This window comes from Quercus lobata, chromosome 10 (assembly GCF_001633185.2).
Source record: "Quercus lobata isolate SW786 chromosome 10, ValleyOak3.0 Primary Assembly, whole genome shotgun sequence".
NCBI classification, from domain to species: Eukaryota; Viridiplantae; Streptophyta; class Magnoliopsida; order Fagales; family Fagaceae; genus Quercus; species Quercus lobata.
Genome location: NC_044913.1, coordinates 22,020,566 through 22,047,418, shown reverse-complemented (window position 1 = coordinate 22,047,418; position 26,853 = coordinate 22,020,566). Strand labels below are relative to the sequence as shown.

At 34.7% G+C, this 26,853-nt stretch overlaps 2 protein-coding genes across 3 annotated transcripts; both read right to left on the bottom strand.

Moving 5' to 3' along the window:
- Positions 1–3,614: 3,614 nt before the first annotated feature.
- Positions 3,615–4,643, bottom strand: LOC115962901 (uncharacterized mitochondrial protein AtMg00810-like; the record flags this gene model as incomplete). The annotated part of the gene is made up of 1 exon (XM_031081782.1): positions 3,615–4,643. A coding segment is annotated over one exon (1,029 nt), but the record flags the coding sequence as incomplete, so codon positions are not given.
- A 5,626-nt stretch (positions 4,644–10,269) lies between these two features.
- LOC115965689 (plant cysteine oxidase 3-like) lies at positions 10,270–16,084 on the bottom strand. 2 transcript variants are annotated; one of them, XM_031084976.1, is made up of 6 exons: positions 15,741–16,084; positions 14,430–14,659; positions 13,762–13,913; positions 13,234–13,396; positions 11,976–12,176; positions 10,270–10,687 (listed from the first exon to the last, which is right to left on the bottom strand). In XM_031084976.1, exons 2-6 carry the CDS (start codon positions 14,539–14,541, stop codon positions 10,554–10,556), a joined length of 762 nt encoding a protein of 253 aa, XP_030940836.1. In that variant the 5' UTR covers positions 14,542–14,659; positions 15,741–16,084; the 3' UTR covers positions 10,270–10,553. The 2 variants fall into 2 exon arrangements, with proteins under 2 accessions (XP_030940836.1, XP_030940837.1); XM_031084977.1 differs by lacking the exon at positions 15,741–16,084 and having other exon boundaries at positions 10,270–10,684; positions 14,430–15,724.
- Between the last annotated feature and the right edge of the window lie 10,769 nt (positions 16,085–26,853).

Here is a 26,853-nt window from a genome sequence, read left to right as displayed (position 1 = left end):
TGGCCAAGCAGCTGGGGATTGATAATATTTGCATTGAAATGGACGTTGATTTTATTGTACTCCTTGTTTCAAATCCCTCAGTAGTTAATCTAATGCTTGAACCTCTCTTAATTGACTGCAGGAACCTGATAAAGACCTTCCCTAATCATACGGTAACTCATGTGTTCAGAGAAGCTAATGGTTGTGCTGACTGCCTTACTCGCATGGGTGCAGATCTTAACCATGATTTTGATGTTCATCTTTTGTATAACCCACCGGATGTGGTGGTTGATTTACTAGCTAGAGAGAAAGCCGGAACTGCTTATTGTAACAGACTTATTATTTCTTAATATTAATCCAAGCGTTGTTCACCAAAAAAAAAAAAAAGAAATCCTAATTAAAATGGATAACAACAAACACTTTAATTAGAAATCCTAATTATAATAGGATATAGTGATATAAATAATTTTTTTATTTTTATTTAAAAAAAATTCTTCAATTTTTCTTCAATTTGGTACAACCACTTGGCGCAACCATGACTTATAAGCCCAAATTTTATTATATAGTAAATGATATGATATGATATGATGATATATATATATATATATATATATATAATTTTCTTATGCGGATTATCAAAACAACAAAAAAGACATTAGCAAATCACTTTGAGTTCTCCGTGTAATTCTTAATTGATATCAACTCTTTTATTGAAATTTTTTAATTTTTTGATTTGTACGTTGATATATATATATATATATATATATATATATATATTTTAAATCTATCTTATTTGACCCACACTCCTAAAAAGTTGATAAGAATTATAAAAAGAGTGGTATTAGGTGTTATCTAAAAAAGAGAGTGTGCAGCACGATTTTTGTATAATTAAATTAAGATTTTTATCAACTTAAAAATTATAAGAAAAGAAAGATAAAAATATTTAAAAAAAAAAAAAAAAACACACACACACACACAAGTGGTGAAGTCACTTTGACAAACCATGGCTTCTAAATAGGTTCATTAACCAGATGCGGCACTAGCAGGGGCAGAACCAGGGGGGGTCGAGGGGGCAGTCACCCCCCTTGTCTCGCCCAAAAAATACCTTTAGTCTTTTTTTTTTTTTTTTTTTTAGGGTGAAAAAAATACCTTTAGCTATTAAATACCCCTACCTACTTTTTGTTTTTGGGTTTATTAAATGCCACTTTGTTTCATTGGTCTTGAAAAAGAGCATAACTTCTAAATAAATTATTGAGGAACCTTAAGTCCTACACTAGATGCTTTGCATTGAAATTTTTTTAGGCTCCGCTTGGGAGTTCATAAGGGAAGATAATGGAATGGAATGGAATGAAATAATCATAAGAGAATGAAAATGAATGGAATGGAATGGAATGTATTTAAGTAAGGGAAATGAATGGAATTAAATAACCTTGATTGGATGTTTTAAAATAAACGAATGGAAATGAATGAAAATGAATGGAATGTAAGTAATTTTGTTTGGGAGCAACATGGAGGGAATAAAATGGAATCATTTTATGACAATATTACTATTAGACTCATATTTTAAAATAAAGAATTGAATATACATGGGTATTTTGGGAGTTTTAGTAAAAAAATTATTAAATCTAATTTCATTCCCTCGGGGGAATGAAAATTTGAGGTTTTAAGAGAATAGAGAGAAATGAGTATTCCCTCCTACCCATTTCATTCCCTCCTAATTAAACTCCCAAACAAGGGAATGAGCTTTCCATTCCCTCTATTAAAACTCCCAAACAAGGGAAGAGAATAATATTCTAAAATGATTCTTTTCATTTATTTCCATTCTATTCCATTCCCTCCTCCCAAGTGGAGCCTTAGTTTGAATATACGATATTATAATTTGAATATTTTATGGGAACACATTAACCAAAATAATACTAGAAATTCACATATAATATTGCGCTCAGTATCTATCTAACTACTAATAGGTTCATTCATAACTTGAGTTTTGGCTCTTAAAAAAAAAAAAAAAAAATTAGATTACTCACGTTAGAAATATCTCAATAGATAAATACAATATTATGAATAAGCTTTTTTTTTTTTTTTTGGTAAGAGTGTTTTTTTTTTTTTTTGTATAATTACATTAAATATCACTTAGTATTTAAATGAATAGCTTTTAATTTTTCAAATTGGTCTAAAAAATCATATATTCACATAAATTTGTGTAAGTGCGTATATCATATATAAATTTTGTTCCCTCTCAATTCAAATCTTGACTCTGTCACTGAACACTAGCTCGCTAAGCCACGCCCCAATGCCATTCTAATACCATAGTCAAAGTAGAGTCTAATACAACTCACCGACCCATGCATATATCTATATAAGAAGCAAGAAAGCTCATAGAAAAATTAAACAACATTATTATAGTAGTTCAACTTTCAAGTTTCAAGGCATGGAAAACACGCAACAGAAAGATCAAGAAGATGAGCGAGAGAGAATCAGAATTATATGTGCAAAATATGCGTAGAGCCCACAATGGGCAAGGTAATCCAGTGTTCACTTGTCAAATATGCGTAGAGCCGGTGCAATCAAAGCAGATATTCAACAACAAGAAGTGTGCTTGCACACGCTGTTTGCAAGGACTGCATAGCCAAATACTTTTAAGCCAAGATTGACGCCCAAGGTGCCCAACATTCAATGCCCTGGCTTGAACTGCAACCAGTTTTTGGACCCTCTCTTTTGCAAGAAAATCATCCAGAAACCACGTTGCTTCTTCATGAACTTCAGGTATATTTGCTATGACCAATTTAATTATTGCTATATTATGTCATGCATATTGAATTTAATTTTGCTTTTATATAAGTGTGCGACCATAAGTGTATTAGATATTATAATTGTTTGTTTTGAAACGTTGAATTTGAATTGAGGTAACTATAGTATCCTTTTTTTAATTTACAAAAAAGAAAAAGAAAAAAAAAAAGGAATATAGTGCTGTAACTCTTTAATATATAAGAATGAAATCGTAACATTTTAATTATTTCTCAGTGATTTATATTGCCATCACACCATATTTCCTCTCTATTGAAATAATCATACATCTCTTCCCTGTTGAAACAATTAGACATGAACTAGTTTTTTTAGTAATACATGTCCTAGATACTTCGTTAGTAATATTAACTTTTGATGTATTTGCAACATCATTCTCCTCGATCAATATATAGTTCTCTCTCTCTTTTCCAAAACTATAAAAAATAAATATGGCATTTTATTAAAAATTTGATTCACATTAATTCTTGAATCAAACATACCTGTTAGAAATACTGAATGATTGTATTGTATTCCATAATAAGAGAATATACATCAGAGCCTTATATAGGAGGCGTAAGTGTGCGGTACAAGTAAAGTGTAGTACAAGTACCAGTGTGCTATACAAGTAACCTAATTGGGCCTAAAGCCCATAACATAATATACATTAACAGCCCCCCTCAAACTCAAGGTGGATGTGAGACCAACTTGAGGTTGTCAACCAAATCACGAGTGCGTCCCTTAGGAAGTGACTTGGTGAAGATATCTGCAAGTTGATCTTTGGAGGAGACGGAGAAAAGCTTAAGAGCACCATGGACAAGATGATAACGGATAAAATGACAATCAATCTCGATGTGTTTAGTCCGTTCATGAAAGACATCATTATGAGCAATATGAATGGCACTCTGGTTGTCACAATAAAGGGGAGTAGCAGAGGAGGTGGACACACCCAAATCCTTAAGGAGCCATCGTAGCCAAAGGAGCTCAGATGTGGTATCAGCAAGAGCACGATATTCTGCTTCAGTACTGGAGCGGGCCACAAAAGTTTGTTTCTTGCTTCGCCAAGAAATCAAAGAAGAACCAAGGAGAAAACAGTAACCTGTAGTAGACCTGCGATCAGTAGGATCTCCTGCCCAATCAGCATCAGAGAATGCACGGAGTACAAGAGGAGACTGAGCTGAGTAGAAAAGGCCATGAAAGAGGGTGCCCTTCAAGTATCGAAGAATGCGCAAAACAGCAGCATAGTGAGTTGATCGTGGAGCAGACAGATACTGGCTCACCTGATGAACAGCATAGGAGATGTCTGGACGAGTAACTGTGAGATAAACTAGGCTGCCAACCAATCGTCTGTAAAGAGAGGGATTAGACAATGGTTTCCCCCCTGAGGGAGTCAGATGCGCATTAAGCTCAACTGGAGTGTCAACAGTCTTGCTATCAGTGAGTCCAGCTCGAGACAAGAGTTCAGAAGCATACTTAGCTTGAGTAAGATAAAGTCCATCAGTAGAATGAGTGATTTCAAGACCCAAGAAGTAGCTGAGATGTCCAAGATCTTTCATCTCAAATTGCTGACTGAGAAAATCCTTGAGTTCTTGAATGCCACTGAGGTCATCACCAGTTATGATCATATCATCCACATATAGGAGAAGTAAAATAGTGCCTTTGTCAGTGCGACGAAGAAATAAGGCAGAATCATAATGACTGGCCATGTAACCCAAATGAGAGATGGTAGAGCTGAATTTAGCAAACCAAGCTCGTGGAGCTTGTTTAAGGCCATAAAGTGCACGTCGAAGGTAACAAACCTTGTTTGAGTCAACAGAGAGACCAGGAGGAGGTTGCATATAAACTTCTTCATGTAAATCCCCATTAAGGAATGCATTTTTGACATCCATCTGAAAAAGATCCCATTTACGGGCAGCAGCAACAGCTAAGAGGGCACGGACAGATGAGATACGAGCAACCGGAGCAAAGGTCTCTTCATAATCAATCCCATACTCCTGTGTAAAACCTTTTGCAACAAGACGAGCTTTGTAGCGCTCAATGGACCCATCAGAGCGAGTCTTAATCTTGTAGATCCACTTACAACCAACCACAGATTTCCCGGGAGGGAGTGTCACCAAATCCCAAGTATGATTTTTAGATAATGCATCAAGTTCCTCTTTCATTGCAATCTGCCATAAAGGGTCAGTGGAAGCCTCACGATAGGTGTGAGGCTCATGTAGTGTAGCAAGAGCAGTGTAACAATGATAGTCAAGTAAATGTGCAGGAATAGATCTTACTCGAGTTGAGTGACGAGGTGGAATGTCTTGTGCAAGATCTTCAGGCGGAGCAGGAGCAGGGGACCCAAGCTCAGGGTTGGGGTTGGGTAGCTCGTCTTCAACCTGTTCATCTTCCACCTGTTCATTAAAGGGTGAACTAGGAAAGGGATCAGTGATATCTGGTGGTTGGACAGAGAAGTCTACAAGAGAATCAGGAGCAACTACAGGAGGATCAGGAGCAGCTACAGAAGGAATATGTGCCTCATCTGGAAAAAGATCTAAAACAGAGGAGGAAGATAGGGAGGCACGAAAGTGAGAGAGCTCGACAAAGAGGCGATGTTCCCAAAAGACAACATTGCGGGAAACACGAAGACGATGAGAGACAGGGTCATAACACCGATACCCCTTTTGAGTTTCGCCATAGCCAAGAAAACAACAAAGCCTTGACCGAGGCTCAAGTTTGTTATGCTCATGTGGCTGAAGAAGAACGAAACAAGCAGAACCAAAGGAGCGAAGGTGGTGATAGTCTGGAGATGACCCAAAAAGGCGCTCATATGGAGTTTGATTTTGGATAACCGGACTCGGAATGCGATTAATAGCATGAACAGCATGAAGAGCAGCTTCACCCCAAAAAGGAGCAGGAACTTTGGCAGAGAGAAGGAGAGCACGAACAGTGTCAAGAATATGACGAAGTTTTCGTTCGGCTCTACCATTTTGCTGAGAGGTACCTGGACAAGTTAGTTGATGAACAGTGCCATAGGAATGCAAAACAGCTTGGAAAGCATATTGAGTATATTCAAGAGCATTATCAGATCGAAAAATTTTGATGCGTTTGGAAAACTGAGTTTCAACCATTTTTGCAAAATTAGAATATACTTGCAATAATTCAGAACGATGTTTCATATTAAAAATCCAGCTATAGCGAGAGTAATCATCAACAAAGACAACAAAATATCGAGACCCACCAATACTAGAGACAGAGGAAGGCCCCCAAACATCAGAATGAATAAGGTCAAAGATATCAGTTGTTATTGATTCACTAGTATTGAAAGGCAAGGCTGGTTGTTTTCCTAACTGACATGAGACACAATCAAAATTTTCGGTAGACACTGAACCTAACAAACCTCTAGAAGCCAATTGTTGTACCCGAGAGGAAGATGCGTGATCAAGTCGAGCATGCCAAAGTGCAAGGGAAGGAACAGAAGAAACTACGGTAGCTGCAGCAACAGAAACAGGAGCAACAAGTGGAAGACGAAGGTTGTCCACGGGAAACATACGCCCAACTCTGGGACCGGTCCCAAGCTCCTGTCCCGTCCTTGGATCCTGCACAATACACCCAGAATAATCAAAGATAATGCGATAACCCAACTCAGCTAATTGTCCCACAGAAAACAAATTGTAAGAAAGGTCAGGAACATTAAAGACTCCAGGAACCGAGAGGTTAGAGGTCGAAACAGAGCCTATATTATGACCAGACATTGTGGAACCATTTGCTGTGCGAATATTAAGAGGGTGTGGTGCAGGTTTAAGTTCAGAAAATAAGGACGAGTGAGGTGTCATGTGATTGCAACAAGCAGAATCCATAAGCCAAGAGGTAGGAGACATACCAGATAAAGCTGAGAGAGAAGAGGAATAAGATGCATTACCAACCATACGAATGACATTGGCGATGATATTTATAAGGTCATCTCTGGAAATGGTGAAAGTGGATCCAGAAGACTGAGACTTTGCAGAGACGGGAGCCATAGGTTGGACATTCTTAGTGTTAGCAACAGTAGCAGAAGAAATGGAAACAACTGATTTGTTGCGTTGAAAGCACGTCTCAATATTATGGCCAAAACGTTTGCAAAAATTGCAAAAACGTTTGTTGGATTGTCGGCGACGATTGTTGCAAAAGGAAGAAGACTTGTCCTTATTCTTCATTTTGAAGCAAAATATGCAAAAATAGACTGCAAAAACGAAATCTACGCGAAAAACTGGGTAAGGAGCACCTGGACTGCAAAAAGTCAACTCTACAGAAAAGTCAACGGTCAACGGTCAACGCTCGGTTAACAGTCAGAAGATGACGTCACTGGATGATGTGGCGATGACGTCAGCAGAACAGTGGATGCTGACGCAGCTAGGGCTGACGTGGCAGGCTAGATGACGTCAGCAGACCGGTGAAGGCGCGTGAGGCGCGTGAGAGCGCGTGAGGGCGCGTGGCAGCAAGCAGACGGCGCGTGACAGCGCGTGACGGCGCGTGGATAGCGCGTGCCTGGAAATTTCGGCGCGTGGAGGCGCGTGTGGCGCGTGATCGTCGAAGCAGCAACTTTGAGCGGCGCGTGGAGGCGCGTGCGGTCTCCGATGGCGACGAGGCTTCCACGGATGTGTAGATCGGCGTAATACGATCTCAGTGGTACCTTCAAAAATGAAATCGGAGCAATATTCGCAGCGGTGATGCAAAGGGCAGTGGTCTGTGTAGTGTGAAACTCCTAAACGACGGCGGCTGCAGGTCCGGAACCCAAGGACGACGGCTGGATGACGTCGGAGGTTCAACGGCGATAGGCTGCGGCGGCAGTTGTGATGGCGGAAGCGTTAGTAAAAGAAAGGAAGACACACAATGAAGACAAGACTGCTAAGCAAAGGTCAGAGCAGTGGCTCTGATACCATGTTAGAAATACTGAATGATTGTATTGTATTCCATAATAAGAGAATATACATCAGAGCCTTATATAGGAGGCGTAAGTGTGCGGTACAAGTAAAGTGTAGTACAAGTACCAGTGTGCTATACAAGTAACCTAATTGGGCCTAAAGCCCATAACATAATATACATTAACAATACCCAAACAAATGAATACAATAGGGATAGTTTAAAGGGAGACATTGATAGAATTGGTGTCGGCCCACATTGTTGTGCTGAGATGACAACCAGAACTGGTTTGAAAGGTCCCATACGTGTTGCAATTCATTAAGTTGATACAATTTGAATATATTTATTGATCTTATTAGACTAAAATACATTTCCAACAAGTACAATCTAAAGTAGAGTGAACCAAACTTAACTTCCCCTTAAGGAGAACATAATCTAATAAGGGGATGAGATACTCAAACCATAATTCGTATTATAGGGAATATCACTAATCCTTCATTGACTGCCTCTAGTCCCGAAATTTTATGTTCTTATTATATATCTGAAGTTTTTAATATGAGAAATGCTAATAGATGCCCTTAGAGCAATGATTAATAATCCATTTAAAAAAAGTTATTATGAGAAAAGAAAAGAAAAGAAAAAACAATTAATGTTTTAACAGTTTTTTAACATTTGTCCTAAGAGGGCTCGTTAGCATAACCTTTTTAATATTAGGGTCATGCTAACAAGTGCCCTTAGGGCACTTGTTAACAATCAATTTTAGGAAAATTTTGACATTATTTTTATGAGAAATAAAAAAACTGTCAAAATATTAATTTTTTTTTTTTCTTATAAAAACTTTCTTTAACTGAATTCTTAACTAGTGCCCTAAGGGCACTTGTTAGCATTTCTCTTAATATTATTGTGTCTATCTTAATTTCATGGATAAGCATACATAGCATATTATATACTACAAAGTTGATCTTATTCTTGACATAATTGATTTAAATGCAGATGTGGGACTTGTTTCTGCCATAAATGTGAAGAAAAGGACGTGGATTCTCCTACTCATAGGGTTTCTAGGCTTGATGATATGGTTATGCCTAGGTTTATATTTTGGAATAAAAAATATTTACGTACCCAATTTTATTCCATGCCATTGAGCTTGGAATTTAAAAAGCACCCGTGGAAGAACTCCAAAGCGGCACTAGATAATGTATTTTTTTTTTTTTTTAATGATTTACAATCTTGCTCCCATTCTCCTTTCACTCTGATTTTTTTTAACTCTGTTCCTCCTTTACTTTTCTGCTTACCTTCATTCTTTTGCTTTGTTTTCCACGTATTACAAAAATTTCTATTGCTTTCTTATGCGGCTGTGGTGCTATTGACTTGGGCAACATTTGGGACTTGGTTGGAGATTTTTAGTATTGTTGTTTAAAATGATGTAAAAATTAAAAGTATTCATAAAGCAAAAAATGTGTTTGGTACTATATTTCAAATAACAAGTTTCAATGTGTGAAAAACATAATTGTTTTGTTTGGTATGTGCGTGTTTTATTTTTTTTAAAGCCTGACAAACATAATACAAATTTTTTTTATTTATTTGAGAGAGAGTATTTTTTTTTATTTGAGGGGTGAGAGAAGTTAGTTTATGTTTTGTCACATCAAGTGAGCTCCATGGTTTTCAACATATTTACAAAAGTGTCATTGAGCAACGTTGTTTAAAAACTAAAAATCAATAAGAAGAGTTTTTTAAATTTAGTGTTTAAGTGACCGTTTGGTCATGGAGTTTAAACACTAGTGTTCTAGTGTTCAGTGTTTAAACACTGAACACTAGTGTTCAAAAATAGAAAAATGCGTTTGGCAACATATCTATGTTCAGTGATGCTTGAAAATTGTTGTTGGAAATATGGTTTTTAAATGATACTTTTTGAAATCAGCCGTGGCCTCTTTTCAAACAACAAACAACATTTTTTTGATAGGAAGTGGCAGTACTGTAATTACCTTCAAACACCATGGGAACCACCTGATGTGACATATCCTTGTTCAGTTCTCTTCCTCTCATCAGACCTTTCTGCCCTCATCAAATAAAAAATTTTATTTTGTATAGGATGTTAGCTTTTTTTTAAATCATACACCCACGTACCAAACACATATTTATATTTTTCGAACACTGAAACATGTTATTTAAACAATGATACCAAACATTTTTTTTTTTGCTTTATAAACACTAAAACACATTTTTTAACAACACTTTTTAAACCATAGTTTTCACATCTTTTTAAACAACAATTTTTGAACTCTATAACCAAACAAGCCATCTTAAAATGAACAACGAAACTCAAACACTCCAGTAAAAAACACATTTATCAAACGCATTGTTTTTTTTTTTTTAGCTCACAATTTTCAGTGATTAAATACAATTGTTATTCAAATACCCTAACCAAACAGGCCCTATCCTCTCACATTTTCATTCTCCATCAAACGAGCTTATGGAATGTTTGAGCAATTCAAACATACTAGGGATATGCAAGCTTTGACATAACAGAGGAGAGGTTGGAGTAGTTTATCCAGATTAATTATATCTATTTTCATGAAAAAGTAAAGAAAAGAAAAAGCATAGTAGTGTAACAGACAGCCCCGGTTAATAAAGGAAGACCAAAAATAAACAAATCATTATTGACGTGATTGAAATCCTTGAATAATAACCAAAATGGCCAATTAACTTGGAGAATAGAGATGGATTTCGAAATGACTTTGTTAAAGTTCTGTAGGTGATCATCTATAAAGCACCCTGCATCAGCATTTTATAGTACCTCTTTTGTAAGACTATGGCAGGAATCAAGGCATTAACATTTTTTATGGTCCAAAGCTAGAACTGAACGCAAATGAGAATTTTGAATTATCTAAACAAAAGTGATGAGACAACTAGAGCTCAATGGCTGGGCCAGCATATTTTCCATCGCAGATATTGAGATCATCTGGTGTTTCTATCGCTGCAAGCCATGCATAGTCCTCTTCTTTCCCATCTGGTGTTTCTATAAAAGCTCTATTTCCTGCTGCTGCATTAACATGTTCAACAAGCCACTCAAGTTGTTCTCATGTAATATAAGAAAAAAGGATAACTTAAATACAATACCTCAGGTTTGAACTTGATTTTAAACTAAACATGTGATTTTCCAATATTTCAATGTCAATTGTGTACTTATAAAGTTGCGCCTTTTCACAACTGTGAGACCCTGTTAGCTGGGACTAATGGAGCACCGACACTCATGTGGGGTGTTAAAATAAATAAATAAAGCGCATAGAGCATGACATGGTCAAAAGCTCCAAAAAAATCTGTTGTTTTATTGAAAGTAAATAAAATTGGACAGGGTTTTACTCCAACTCACAACATGTTGATTATGTATTGTCACCAACTTAATGATCATGTAACTTGCTTAGATGAATTAATGGGTCATCTGGTTAAAATACACTTGGATAGTCATCTAAATTGTCATGTAATAGACTGGAGAAAATTCTTTCAAACTAATTTGGGGAAAAACTTCATCTAACATTATTCTCTTACACCATCACATTCCCTCACTAAAGTTTTTCCACTCTACTATTGATCATATTGAAAATCTCTAGCTCATAAAATCAAAAAGTAAATGTGAACAAATTTAGGAAGACAAGTACAGGTGTTGCTGAACCAATCAGAGATGAGGACACGGAAAACAAATAACAAGAGAGCAGTGGTTAAAAGAACTACAGCTCTAAAACTCAAAAAGAATAGCTCATGAGGAGTTTACTGTTGGTCTCACTAGCTTTTGAAGTGATGGTGGTGGTTATCTAAGGACTTATGTCTCTCAGTGCATAGTGGTGTTTTATTAAAATCATAATAGATGACTATATTTAAATTTCCAAGTTCCAACATTTTCTTATTCTTTGGACTTTTATGTTTCAGTTTCTATGTCATAATATTGGATATCTATTCATTTGAATACATGAGTGCTTTTTTTTTGTGGGGGGGGGGGGGGGGGGGGGGTGTTGTTGAATGGGGTGTGTTGTTTGTGGTCCAATATCACATGTGGTTCACAAGCAATAGTCCTCCAATATTAGGGAAATCACATGGTCAATATCTTAGAAATTTAGAAACTTGGGGTTTAATTGGAAATCAAGGTGAAACCATGGGATTCTCTATGTCACTTCCAAAAAATTAGTCAAAAAAGAAGACGAATAAGAGGGATGAAGAAGAAAAAGGAGAAATATGAATTAAAGAGCTATATGTGCATAATCATGGTATAGCACAACAGAAAGAAAAGAAAAAGGAAATAAAAATAACATTAAAATTACTTTAAAGATACTTACAGAAGGTAGAGTAGGGGTAGTCATGGTAGTAGCTATATTTTCTGCCTGGTTCTTCTCTGTATGGAGGTGAGAGGATGTCAAGTACAGCACAAGGGGTGACTGCAGTCAAACAATGCAAATTACCCCCACTTTTTGGGTACAAAACTGTGGCCTCACATGGTGCTGTCAAAACTTTATCAGCCGACAACTTTGCCAATCTTACTGCAAATCAGAAAATTTTCATCAAAAGTTCCAACTACTGATCCTATATCTGAAAATCAAGAGCAAGACCTTAGACTATAGATGACAACAACAAAATCTTAATCGCAAAATTTTGATACGGTCTCTCAGGCTTCCAAAAACAAGATAATATCAATTCCACTCATGAAATTTGGCTGCTTCACAGTCAAGGAAATAGAAATCATGCTGCTTTTCAGACAAGAAGAGTGAAATTGCTATTCCTCTTTCAGTAAAAGGTGACAATGCCCAATTAGAGATACGCAGAGCAGCTGTTGGCTGGGGATTGGTGATTACAAGTAAAGGAGATTGTAGAGACAAGCCCACGTTTCACAATGATGTGGACAGTATAATTATACAGGCGAAGATCAATATTGTAACAGTTATCTAATTGGCTGATATATGGCATAAAACCGAATTCATAGATATGCAGCTCCAATCAACAGGGTAAAATTTAGACCATGGAAATGACAAACCTGCCATTAGAGCTGAGGCATCATGAATACAATACTTACATCAACAACTAATTGGAAAATTAAAAAAGAAGAAAAAATCTCCTATCATATATAATATACACTGTTTCTAATCAAAATCCTACAAAAGATAATCTGTCTTTGATATCTTTTTCTCCTTCACTTGGAACTGAGAATAGTAATTTTCATATTATTAGCATGCAATTTCCTTCTTTATCATTTTTTTTGGTTTTAAATAGGCCCCATAGAACACATCCTAAATTAAACACCCCCCCGCCCCCTCTCTTTTCTTATTCAATGCTGTACACATAAACTTATACTGCTTCTAGATCATTTCAAAATTACAATTCAATCTGTCCATCATTGCAGGGGATTGAGAGATTAAAGCTCCATAGCATAAAAGTGCGTTTTAAGTTCTATTCTCATATATTTTCTTAAAGTAGGATAGGAATTTCATACAAGAAAATATCGTAAGGGATATACATATTAATCGAGCTAGAATTGGCTTTAGGTAATTAAAAGTCCTAGAATCTGTTGTGACAAGCTGAAAATGAAATGAGAAAACAGACCTGGAAAGGAACTAGGTCCTTTTGTTTCCTGGATTTGGGCAGGCTCAACCCAATCATAAGCTTTCACATGCACAGAGCCATAGAGAACTTTGCTAAAAACAGTCATCTCAGGATGGTTATGGAGTGGAAAAACTGCGGAAGTAGGAAGGCAAAATATACACATCTACAAATAAAAAAGCAAAATAGTTCTTACTCAATACATGAGTAATATATTTGAAACAGCTTGTCACATGCACACACTGGCCACACAGATAACTTCAGACGCATGCAAAGAGGTAGGTTTAGAACCTACTGATAAATGATCTTAACCAATCTGTATACTAATTTCATATAAATTTTATTTCTAATCAAGGGAAAAAATAAATGCTAGAAATAAGAACAAATCAAAAGAATTGGGCAGAGCATTAAACTCTCATATTTTCGAGGTCTGTAACAGCAACACTAAGAATTACAAACTTGTAATGAGGTGAGCATGAATTGCAGGATTCAACGAATTTTCATTCAGGATAAGAAGATGCTAGAGCTTACAGTAGAACTATGACATTTATATACTTCCAAATAAGTTATTGGTTGTGCCCGTCGTTCTGCCCTGTCTAGTTGGTTAATTCCAAAATTTCCATGTTCTAGATCATCATCCGAAAGTTCCTCTTTAAGCCCAACATCAGCTGGACCAAGTGTGTCTGTAATAGAGTGAAAATCATATGTTAGAAGCATAAAGCTACATTTTACAACAAAATGTTTATGAAAATACATAGAATATAGCTTCATGGGAAACTATTACAGCCCTTACCTATAAGCAAACTTTAAGCAGGCATGAAGTTATTAATCTCTAAACGTTAATAAAATTTACTGTAGTATTTAGTAAAACTTTCCTTAGAAATGGCAGCTGGATTACACTTTATGCCAACTATCGATTAAAAGAATTCACTAACACATATTGCAAAGTCAATATTATGGCCCAATTTCATGTCTATTTCATCTCTACTCATGTATATTGAGGTTATTAAAAATATTTGACTCCAATGTGACCCTTACAATAGGATACCACAATCAAATAAAAAAAACTCAAAACAAATTCACATATGTCCAATACCCATTTCCTCAACTGAGCCAAACATTGCAAAGTGCACAAATTTTTTTCAACTTGCACATAAAAGAGAATGCAATTAGAAGAAAGGAAAGAAATTGAGAAATACCCAGAAGAGAACAGATACTCTGGGAAGCTTGAGGAGAGGGAGAGGTAGAGGGAGTGAAGGTGTTGTTGCAGTGATCATAGAGAGCCTGAACTTTGGAGTTGTTCTTAGTCATGCTTAGGTGCCTTAACAAACAAGGTAGCTGTTACGACCCCCTCCACGGCCATGTGCAGATCCTCTTTTCCCTCGAGGGGCTATGGTATGGTTATACTTCAAGGGATAACCAAGACCTCCTTAACAAGCAAAGCTTGATTTTTACTAAAATATTCTCATACCCCTTTATTAATCATAATAGGCCTTACAACTGAACGTAAAAACAAATCCAACACCTAAACGATAGAAACAATTCCTACAATCTAGCCTACTAATCTGATAAGGATAAAGGCAATTGTTATCCCATTAATAACAAATAATTGAAATATTAGATAACAATCAATAGCTAAGATAAAGATAAACTCCTAAGCAAATTCAAAAGCTAGAACCAATCTGGTAGGACAGCTGGTACGTAACAGTAGCTTTGTTTTGTAAGAATCTCCTAGTCTTATCGGTTGCTTTGTGGATTTTTGAAAACATTGCTTGGTTCAGGCGAGAAATTATAACGAGTGAAGGTGTGCTAGAATTAGAAACCCTCCTCTTTCGTGGTACAGATAAATTTTGTAAGGTCCTCCACAGACGACAGCTGGACCACCATAAGACTCCGTATTTCTAAGAGAAGTAATGCAATGGCTATACAAGTTTTACCGCATGATATTATAAATTGACGTGTCATTGATTATAAATAGACAATTTATATATATTTAATTATAAGACGTTAAAGCTCACCAATCATATTTATTGTTACATTAATTTGTAACCTTCATACAGTAAAATTTGCAGCTCGACCATCTTTCTCTCTATGTATATATAAACTGAAGTATATTTTTGGTCTTAAAGCAATCTAGTCCTACTAGGGTTGGAATAGGGTTCAATAGGTTTCGTATAAACACCATGGTTTTGAAGTTCAGACCAGACCATACGGTTCGATCCGGTTAACCAAAAACCGTCCCTTTAGACGGTTTTTTTAACCCAAAACCCACTATACACCAAAAAACACCGTAAACTGTTCGAACCCCAGTTAAACCGCCCAGATTGGAGAACCGTGGCCGGGTCTCACGGGTCAGGCTGAAACTGGAAAAAATAAGAAAAAGAAGAAGCGTTGTGCCATTTTCTCTGTTGGAATTTGTCTTTTTATCTCTCATCCTCACCACAAATCCGAAAATGCAGTCCCAAAACACACTTAAGTCCACAAAATAATAAAGAAATAAAAGCACAAACCTTATCTTTACCCCTTCGTCTGTGTTTTCCAATTTTTCCTTCTTCACCATTCTTCTACATTTATTCTTCTTTTGCTTCTTTGGCGTTTCCTTTCTTCTTCTGTCACTGGTGCCCAAAACCAAAAGAAATCAAAAGTCTAAGATTTTTTCTTTTCCAATAAAGCTGTCTACCAATATGGCAGACACTACCCTTTCCCCATGAAAAAGTTGGACATGTGGCCACGATTCAGCCATTCATTTGCTTTTAATTTTTTTTAAAACTTTTTTCATTTAATTGCATTTTTTATAGGACATTTAAATATTTATTGGTACTACAAACCCACATATTTGTATATTAAATTCATGTACTGTTCTCCTCAACAACCATTCATGTACTGTTATTGTAAATTAGGATTTATATTATAAATTAAATCTGTATAATATTACATAAATTTATAAAAAATTGTATAATATTATACATATTTACATAAAAATATATAACGTTGTAGACATTCATTTTGTTTACAATATAAATTTATTTTATCTTGATAGTATAATGTAAACTAATAATTTTTAAAAAATATTATTTTTAACAATTAATAATAATATTCCATTGATTTTTGAAACATCATAATGAAAGTTATGATATAAAAAATACATTTGAATGATGGTCTTTATATTTTTTGCTTTTAATTTTTTTTAAAACTTTTTTCATTTAATTGCATTTTTTATAGGACATTTAAATATTTAATTGCATTATTTATTGGTACTACAAACCCACATATTCGTATATTAAATTCATGTACTGTTCTCCTCAACAACCATTCATGTACTGTTATTGTAAATTAGGATTTATATTATAAATTAAATGTGTATAATATTACATAAATTTATAAAAAAGTGTATAATATTATACATATTTACATAAAAATATATAATGTTGTAGACATTCATTTTGTTTATAATATAAATTTATTTTATCTTGATCGTATAATGTAAACTAATAATTTTTTTTAAATATTATTTTTAACAATTAATAATAATATTCCATTGATTTTTGAAACATCATAATGAAAGTTATGATATAAAAAATACATTTGAATGATGGTCTTTATATTTATTAGAATTATTTTAGTTAGTTTTTCTATTTATACTAATTTATAATATTTATCTATATTTTAAATAACTATTAAATTAATTATGACATCATCACGGTTCGACCTCGGTCCAACCTTGAAAACCTTAAACCTCTTCATTCTCCAGTTCTTTGAACGGTCCGGTTTTTAAAACCATAATAAACACTGTCTAATGTTCAGTTGTATAGTAAAATCAATGGTAAATAATGATTTTGGTCTCTAATGTTTACAATATGTATCAATTTAGTTCCCAATGTTTTAAATGTGTCAAAATAGTTAATATTGTTGAGTGATGATGGAAAATACTGATATGGTTAATGGTGGTTATTAAAATTATTGGGAAATTTAGACCTCGGTTGATAGAATTAACAAGTTTTAAATCCAAGTTGTTAATTATGAATAAAACTTGTTAAAACAAACAAATATCAATATCATGTCAAAATCATGCAACGAAAAAGTAAATAAAACAAGATATGATAACCCAGGAAAACCAATGAAACAAACTAGTTCAATAGTAAAAAACCTAGGGGGAAACCTTTCCGAAAAGCAATCCACTATAGTAAAGAGAAGTTTCAGATCTAGTATAAAACCTTTGTTCCTAGACTCTACAATCCCCGTAGATGAACTCACAGTAGAAACCTTCTACCGCTTCAGAACCTCTGAACTATTTAATATATGAACGCCACCCTTTGATGCATGAATCCCAGTACGTGACTAACCAATTGCGCGGATCGTAGTACGCGACTTAATCACCAACTAGAAGAAGATTGTTGGCTGCAAAGTTCTATACTTCATCAACAATGAAAATTAAGAAACACTTGGTTACAAAACCCTAAGGCGCAAAGACGCAGTAACTTCTTTAAGAGAGAATAAGGCATCCATCACCTTTTGCATATGTTCTCCTTGTATTCTCTCATGTGACGGCCTCTAAAATAAGACTTATATATGTCTAAGATTATGAAAAAAGAAACCCTATACAAATACATAAGCTTCGGCCGAAAATCAGATCTGGAAATCTGAATTCCCGTAACCTCAATAGATACCTCGATAGATAGTATCTGTCGAGCCTCATTAAACCTCGATAGATACCTCGATAGCTATCTGTCGAGCAGGTGTCGAGCTATCTGTCCAGCTTTAGTGAATAACTTTTCTTCACTTGTTTCTTGGTCCAATCTTCATGGCTTTAATACTAGACTTGAACAACATGTTTCTTGAAGTATTAAGCACGTCCTAGATCTACCAAAATACAAGTAAAGTGTGTTTTGTCAAAGAATTAGCCAATTACATAAAATAGTGACATATGTTCCTAACAAGTGAATCATATATGTCCTAACAAAAATATCAATTTTATGTCACCTAAGCTGTCATATATATTGCAATGTGGGCTAAATTATTTATTAAAAAATTGATATTTTTATATCAATGTTAGACACATTAGCAATTTCCATCCATCACTTAACAATGGGAAAAATATATTTTGGTACAATATCAAAAGGTTAGAAACTAAACTGACACATTTGAAATGTTAGAGACCAAATTGATGTGTAGTATAAACATTAAGGACTAAAGTAATAATTATCCTAAAATCAATTTATTTTGCTCTCTTTTCGCAAACAATAGTAGGAAGCAATAACATAAACCAACTACAAGGAGCAGCAAGTGTTTAATAAAAAGATTAGTTGTCCATCAATTTATTAAGATGCTTGTTTCCAAGGCCATGCACATTCCATTTTTTTTATATTAAGCACAAGATCGGGTTCGATCTAGGATTGCATGTACAGTTTTTAATATAAAAAATTAGTGGTCACATCAATTAAAAATTGTCATATTACTGCTTTGCAAGACACGTAAACAAGAAACTAACGGAAGTTAACAAAGGGACCTATATCTCTCATTTTTTTTAAAAAAAATTTAGGAATTAAAAACACTCATTTGAAATGTCATGGATCAAAAAGCACTCATAAGGTAAACTTTAGGAATCAATAATATATTTCAATTAAAGAAGAATTTGGTAACATTCTCCATAGCAAGTTCCAAAGCCCTCTTCACAACCTCATGATGGAAGAATGTAACACCCCCAACTCCCTTGTGCACCTACATGCTGGTGCAAACAGGTAATCAATTATGCACATCATACTTTCAATTCATTGAGATACCACAGTAACATGAAAAACGTTTTACCTATTTTTCTTCGCGTGCTAAGCTTGTATCATCTTTCAGTTCTCTTCGATTTTTAGGCTAACCCTTTGAACCAGCTGCAAGCAACCCTTTTTTTTCATAACAGTGAAGTGTAGCTAGAAATCCTTAAGTTTAGTACGATCCTATGATGCACAGGTACAAATATGAGTATGGGTACATACGGGGATGGGTACAAGAATACGACATTTTTTGAAAAACTTAGGATACGTTAGAAATATGTGTATTAATAACTTATTAAAATATATTTTATTTATATTTTTTATATATTGTTAAGCATTGACTTTATATATTGTTAAGCATATATCAATTTAAAAGCAATAATTGATAATAAAGTGAATCTATGGCCATTAAATGATGTTTAGAAATGAAAACCAAGATTTAAAAGAGTAAAAAACAGATAACTAAGTACTCAACATTGAAATCAATATATAAAACATATAAAATTCTTTCATGTATGGGCTATTTCTTACCATCGGGATTTGCGTTAGAACGATATCCAAGTCATATCACAAGTGTATCTAGATGCATTGGTATTTTATTTTTAAAATGACTAAACATGTGTCTTATAAATATCTGGTACGATACATATAGGATAGGAGTACGTGAGCAAAAATAGAGAGCTAAACCATCCTACAAGCTCAGCTAAAAAGTCAATATTATAACCACCCATTCCCATGTGAACCAGCTCAAAATACCACCTAAAAACTAAAAAGAGTAATAAATGGCTGAGTAGTGCTCTATCGACCGCAAGAAATGAAGCACTTTCAGCACTAATTCATTAAGAAAACAAACAGAATCAAACAGCCGAACCATATTTCAGAGGGGAAAAAAAAAAAATCAAATTTCATAGCCCCCCATATGACCCAATTTCTATTAGAGGCCAAACAATCAAATCCTGTTGGACAAAGACCCAAGCATTAAATATACACATTCAGAATACACACATGCCATTACAATCATTTTGTCAACGTTCATCGGATTCCCACACGAATCAAGTCAAGTGTGCAAGTGAGAAAGTTGTGTATTGCGAATTTGTGATACAATAGGATTAGGCTCTAAAATTTGGTTATTAACGTTTTAAATGTTAAGTTAGTGTCTAATCTTTTGATATTGTGTCAAAATAATCTCTATCGTTAAGTGATGGATAAAAAATATTGACATGGCTAATGGTAATATTAAAATATCAATTTTAAGTCACCTAAGCTGTCATATATATATATGTTGCCATGTGGGCTAAAGTATTTATCAAAAAAACTGAAACCCCTTCTCTTTCTTGCATTGGGAGCTTAAGTGGCATAAAATTAATATTTTAATACCACTATTAGCCACATCAGAATTTTTTATTTATCACTTAATGGCAGAGACTATTTTTGCACAAAATCAAAAGGTTGGAATTAAACTAACACATTTGAAACATTAGAGACTAAACTGACACATAGTTTAAACATTAGGGACTAAAGTCATAATTTACCCTAAAATCAATTTATTTTGCTCCCTTTTCACAAACAATAGTAAAAAGTAATAACATAAACCAACTACAAGGAGTGTCAATTGTTTAATAAAAAGATTAGTTGTTGTGTCTTCAATTTATTAAGCGGCTTGCTTCCATGACAATGGAAAGACAATTTTTTAAAGTAGTCACAAAATCAAGTTCAATCTAAGATTAGGCAAGATGATGTACTACGACAGGCTCATCTCTTCCCTAAAACAATTTACATGGCTCTTTTTTTTTCTTTTTCTTTTTATCCTTTTAATTGAATAATAGAATGTGGGGGCCCTTTTCGTGTTAATGGGCCAGGGCCCGTTTTGCTATGCTCGAGCCCGTGGAGTAGTGGGTTAGGGAGTTGGGATTGGCCTATTATCCCAATGGGTTATGTTGCAAGCTAACTTGTGCACAAGCGAAGTGTTCCCGATATGCAGACAAGGTAGGGAGTGCTATGGCAGACTGGGTATCTCAACGAATACAGCAGATAGTGCCATGACAAAACAACTGATACATCAAATATAATAAAAGATGCCACGACAGAACAACTGATACAACAAATAGAATAAAAAAATGTCACGACAGAACAATTGATACAACAAATACAATAAAAAGATTCCACAACAGAACAACTGATATAGCAAATATAATAAAAGGTACCACAACAAATATAATAGAAAGTACCGCAGCAAATATAATAAAAGGTACCACAATATATATAATAGAAGATACCGCAACAATTATAATAAAAGGTACCACAACTAAATGGCTAACAATAAAAGGTGCTATAGCAAAACAAATATCAATATAGATGATAAACAAGTTAAAAGAAGCTATAGCAGGATGGTGATAGCAACTCCAAACAAATAGGATTGCGTGAGTTCATCACCTTAGTCTTGGGTCGTCTTTTAGCAGGAAATGTTCCAAGAAGGAATCCAAACCCCAACACGGACAATCTTGTCACAGGCTTCTGCCATCAAAGTTGTGCATCCTGGAGAAAGGACCTAAATGGTTGTGTGTTGTTACTTATAGAGTTTCAAAGAGTGGGCTTGTCAAGAGGGAGCAAAAAGATGGTCTATTGATGCATGCCATATTTCTACTGTGTTTTCTCTCTTCTCCTCACCTCTTTCTTTCTTTTCGTTTTTTCTTTTCTTTTTTGCTTTAAGTTTCTTACTGCTATCTTGCCGTGGGTTCCTCCTCCTCATCTATGGTGCCTCTTCCTTTTATAGTGAACTAATTCAATGGGATTTCTCCTTTTTGCCTTTAAGGCTTCACTAATTGCTTTTGGTTTCTTGTGGTCATTCCTTTAGGACTACCCACCAACCCCTTGGTTGCCTGGCCACTACCTTTGCTCAGAGTGTGCTTGTTGCACCACTCCCCGTTCTATGACAAAACCCCTCTTTGTTTTGTTTCTCCACTCGCCTTTCCTGCCTTACCCGAATGGATAAGGGTTTAAGTCCCTCTCTCTACCCACCTCTATGGCATGCATCAAATGGTCCAAACCCTTTTCTTATCTCTTTTGGGTGAAATGTCATCCTAGCAAGGTATTTTTCCCAAAAGAAGCCCTGGTAGGAACCCTAAAATAGACCCCTTTCCCCCCACCATCAAACCACACCCTCTGAGTCCTTTGACTGTGAGCCCACCTCTCTTGTATTGGCTAGGTACAAGTGGGTGGTACTCCGGCCCTTGTGTGTTTGTTCTATTACCCTCTGTATTTGTCTTCTTTTGCTCCCACGCCATTTCTAACGTTTCTGCCATACCTTATTCTGCTGCGTGTCTTGTGTTCGTGCTTATCCTCCACGGCATGAAGGGTGTAGACTTTGGGGCTTACATTGTTTCTTCATATTTCCTTACGGGATTAGTCATTGGCTTAGCAGAAGTTCCTGCCCATCCAGTTCGTAGGGCTTTTGCCCTTGTTGCTTCTTGTCTTGCTATGCTTATGGGTTTGTTGGTTGTCATTTCTGCCACGTAGGCCTATGGGGTTCTTATACCTCTTTTCTTGGGCTTTCACAACCTATTTGTTTTACTTTTACATCTTGTTGTGCCCGTGGGCTTGCTAGCTATTATTCTTGCCATACTGGCCCATTGGGCTTTTTACCTCTTTTCATGTACTCCCATTGTCCATTTACTTTACTTTTACCTCTTGTTGTGCCCATGGGTTTGCTAGCTGTTATTCCTGCCGTGTTGATCCATTGGGTCTTTTACCCTTTTTCTTGGGCTTTCATGACCCATTTACTTTACTTTTACCTCTTGTTGTACCCATAAGCCTACTGGCTGTTATTCCCACCGTGTTGGCCCATTGGGTCTTTTACCTCTTTCTTGGACTTTCATGGCCTATTTGCTTTCATCATGCTTCTTTCACTTCCTTCCTCTTTCATCTTTCTTCGTTGTTGGGTTTTTTTTTTTTCTGTTGGGCCCTTTGTCAAAAATGGGTATCAACACAGAATAAAAAAATAACCAGAAATAAAAGAATACACAACCATCACATTTTAACAATTAATAGTCCATGGCGCAAGTCGCAACTGCTAGAATATATATCAAATATCATTACAATAAAAATAATTAAAAATCTCTACATATAGATATATAGTAACTGGTACGCATAATCTCTTGCTAATATTTATGATGATGATTACAATATAACTAACTCAACTCCTAGGGTTAGATGATTCTTTTGCTGCTCCGCGCATTCTCTGGCCCCTTTGTTCTCTTTCTCCCACGGGTTTCCCACTAAATATGGAGCACGAGGATCAATAACAATCTTCTCAAGCTTAAAGGCTCTTTCGAGTAAATAAACAATAAGTTCAATGTCTATTGCACTCCCCACAAATCCCACAAATCCCACTATTTCCACCTCCTAGAGGTGTTCATTGGGATATTTCATCGCCATCCTTAATTCTTTCTTTTTTTTAGGGGTCTAGACAATGCAAAACATGACAACTGTTGGGAAAAGAAAATAAGGACCATATCATGCATGGAATTGGGAAAGGAATTGGGAAAAAGAAAATAAAGAACTTCAAAACATAGCATTTCAGCCTATTTCGATCCGGCTAAATTTACGTGAAAGTCTTTCTAAACATTATGGCTATGAATATACAAATCTAATATTTATGGCAATTACTGATTTATTTTAAAATCATTAGTCATTAATTTTAAATGAATTGCGTGAGGTTGATTATACATTTAACCAAAAAGTAAACAAATAAACAAATATGTGTGTGTAACTAGACCGAATTGACCGTATGGACCAAATTGGATCGAATAGACCTAAATGGACCAAATTGACCAAATTGGACCGAATAAATTAAAGTGGACTGAATGGACCGTATGGACTTGATTGGACCAAATGGACTGAACAAAACTGAATTGACCAAAGTAGACTGAATAGACCAAATAGACCCATAGTTGTCAGTATCGTACGATACACGATACGTATCGTATCGTGTACAAAAAGTTTCGTATCGTAAGTGTGTATCATAAGTGCTCGTGAATCGTCCGATACATAGGTGTGTATCGTATGAATCATATCGTATCGGTGAATCATACATATCGTACGATACATAGACATGTGGGTTTAAAATGAGTTTTTTTTTGTTAAAATTTGTGGTTTTATTTGATTTAAACAAGTTGTTAGACTCTTTTAACACAAAATTATTGGGAAACTTAATTGAGTCTAATTCCCATGAGTTTTTTTTTCCCTTCCTTCTCTTTCTCCTACAAAATTTAGACTATACTCATAACACTCATTTTCATATATGCAAATATATTTTCTGTGCTATTAATAATAAAATGAAAAATATAATTATTTTTTATTTTGTTATTATTATTATGAGTCTAAAAAGCTAGAATGCTAAGAAAAAATATATAGAATAAATTATTAGAATAAAAAAAAAAACAAAAAAAACAAAAATAGTAAATGTTGATAATAATGAAGAAAATGTCTACAAAAAATAATTTTGCAAGATGATGAACATGATGATAACATTGACTTAGATGGAGTTGATTAGATAAGATAATGAAAAGATATTATATTTTGGTTCATATATCATGTATTTTCACTTCTGAGTTTAATCAATTTAAATGTGCATGTTACAAACATAAGTTAATTTTATTTATTTAGTTAGCTTTGTTAAATTTTTTTGCATAAGTAATGATTAAATTGGTATTTAATTGAATATATTTCGAATTTATAATGAGTATATCTTTTATATATGTATACTTATAATTATTTTATAATTTTATTAGATGTTTTTGTATCTTACGATACATGATACATAAAAATTAAAAATCAATTCACAATACAATTCACGATTTGACAACTATGAATAGACCTAACTAGACCGAACTGGCCAAGTGGACCGTATGGACCAAATAGACCTAATTGGACCGAATTGGCCAAATTGGACTGAATAGAACTAGGTGGACCGAAGTGGACTGAATAAACCCAAGTGGACCGTATGGACTAAAATTGGACCGAATATACCTAACTGAACCAAATTAGCCAAATTGGACTGAATAGACCTAGGTGGACCATATGGATCAAATTGGACCGTATAGATTGAAGTGGACAGAATGGACCGGATTGGACCCAATGGACCGAACAAGACTGAATTGACCAAAGTAGACCGAAATGACCGAATAGAGCTAATTGGACCGAATTGGCCAAGTGGACCGTATGGACCGAATTGGACGGAATAGACCTAATTGGCCAAATTGGACCGAATAGACCTGAATAGACAGAATAGACCAAATTGGACCGAATAGACCTAAGTGGACTATATGGACCAAATTGGACCTAATAGACCTAACTGGTCCGAATTGGCCAAATTGGACCAAATAGACCTAGGTTGACCGTATGGACCAAATAGATCGAAGTGGACTGAATGGACCGTATGGACCATAGTAGACCGAATGGACCGAATTAACCAAAGTAGACATAATGGACCGAGGCGGACCAAATAGACCGAATTGAATTGAATGGACTGAATAGACCGAATGGGACGAACTGGACCGATCTAGACCGAACTGGACTGAATAGACCGACCTAATTGAATTGAAGTGGACTGAAGTAAACCGAATTGGACCAAAATTTACTAAAGTGGATTGAAGTAGACTGAATAGGACCGAATTGATGAAGTGGATCGAATGCCGATCTTTTATTAGTATAGCCAAGATTGTGTTTTGATATAAATCAAATTCTTACTTCCAAAATAATCAAGTATTAACTCAAACAAAAATCAAATCAAAACTATATAAGAGAAAAATATGCTACTTGTAATGGGAAATCAAAAAATACAACACCAAAATGTATGAATCCAAAATAGAGTTTTAAAAATCATAATTATTCATCAAAATAAAGAAGAGTTGTAAGAAAGAATAAAAAAATGAAGAGAGAGAGAGAGAGGGAATAACCACATTTCAAGAGAGAATGTGAGAGAATAATAAGAAATTTATAATAAAAAAAAGAGTAAAAAAAAAAAATTGTAATAAACACCAAATTATCCAAGTCATGTTATGTCATGTAATAAAATAGTATTATATTCTTATATACTATCTTTATATATAATGCAATAGGATAATATTTATGAAATTAAAGAGAAGAAAAAAGATAACAACTTAAAAACATAACTTAATCACATCAAGTGAAAGTAGAGTTTCAAATAATACAAAAACTTATCAACTTAAAATAGAGATGCAAGAAAAATAATAAAAAAATTCACCAAAAAATTTTAAAAAAGAAAAATTGAGAGAGAGAGAGAAATAACCTTATGTGTGTGTGGGAAAACTATGTATAGAATGAAATTGAGAATTGTAAATTTATAGTAAGAAGGGGATAAGAAAAACCAAAAATAAAGGAAGATAAAGGGATTGAGGAAAAGTGATATTAAGATAGATAGTAGTAGGGAGATGAAAAAATAAAAGGGAGGGGAAAAGTTGGTGAAAGTATAACATTAAGTTGGGAAATTAATAAAAGGAAAAAAAAAGTTAAAAAAGAAGAGGAGAGAGAATGTTGGAAATGGATGGATGATGTGGCTGTTGATATAGTTCAACAGGAGTGTAGTAATAATAAATGCTACACTTCAACTTTTAAATATATATAGACGTACAAAAGGTTGACTTAGCCTAGAGGAAGATATGATTTTTACCTTATTGGATGTGTTGTTCATTTAAATAAATACTATTACTGGAATTACAATTTGAAAAGAGTTAGTATGTATAGATTAATGACACTGTAGACCAAATTAATGTCTACAAAACAAGACTACTAAGGCAAAGATCGAAAAGAATAAAAAACAATCTCTTCAAAAAAAAAAAAA

What these genes read in the sequence shown, in the direction of transcription:
- LOC115965689 (XM_031084976.1), bottom strand. Translation starts at nt 14,541, where the DNA reads ATGACTAAGAACAACTCCAAAGTTCAGGCTCTCTATGATCACTGCAAC. An exon ending in AGGACCTAGTTCCTTTCCAG is followed by an intron (nt 12,177 to 13,233) that starts GTCTGTTTTCTC and finishes TCTGATTTGCAG; the next exon opens with TAAGATTGGCAAAGTTGTCG. An exon ending in CTACCCCTACTCTACCTTCT is followed by an intron (nt 10,688 to 11,975) that starts GTAAGTATCTTT and finishes ATGTTAATGCAG; the next exon opens with CAGCAGGAAATAGAGCTTTT.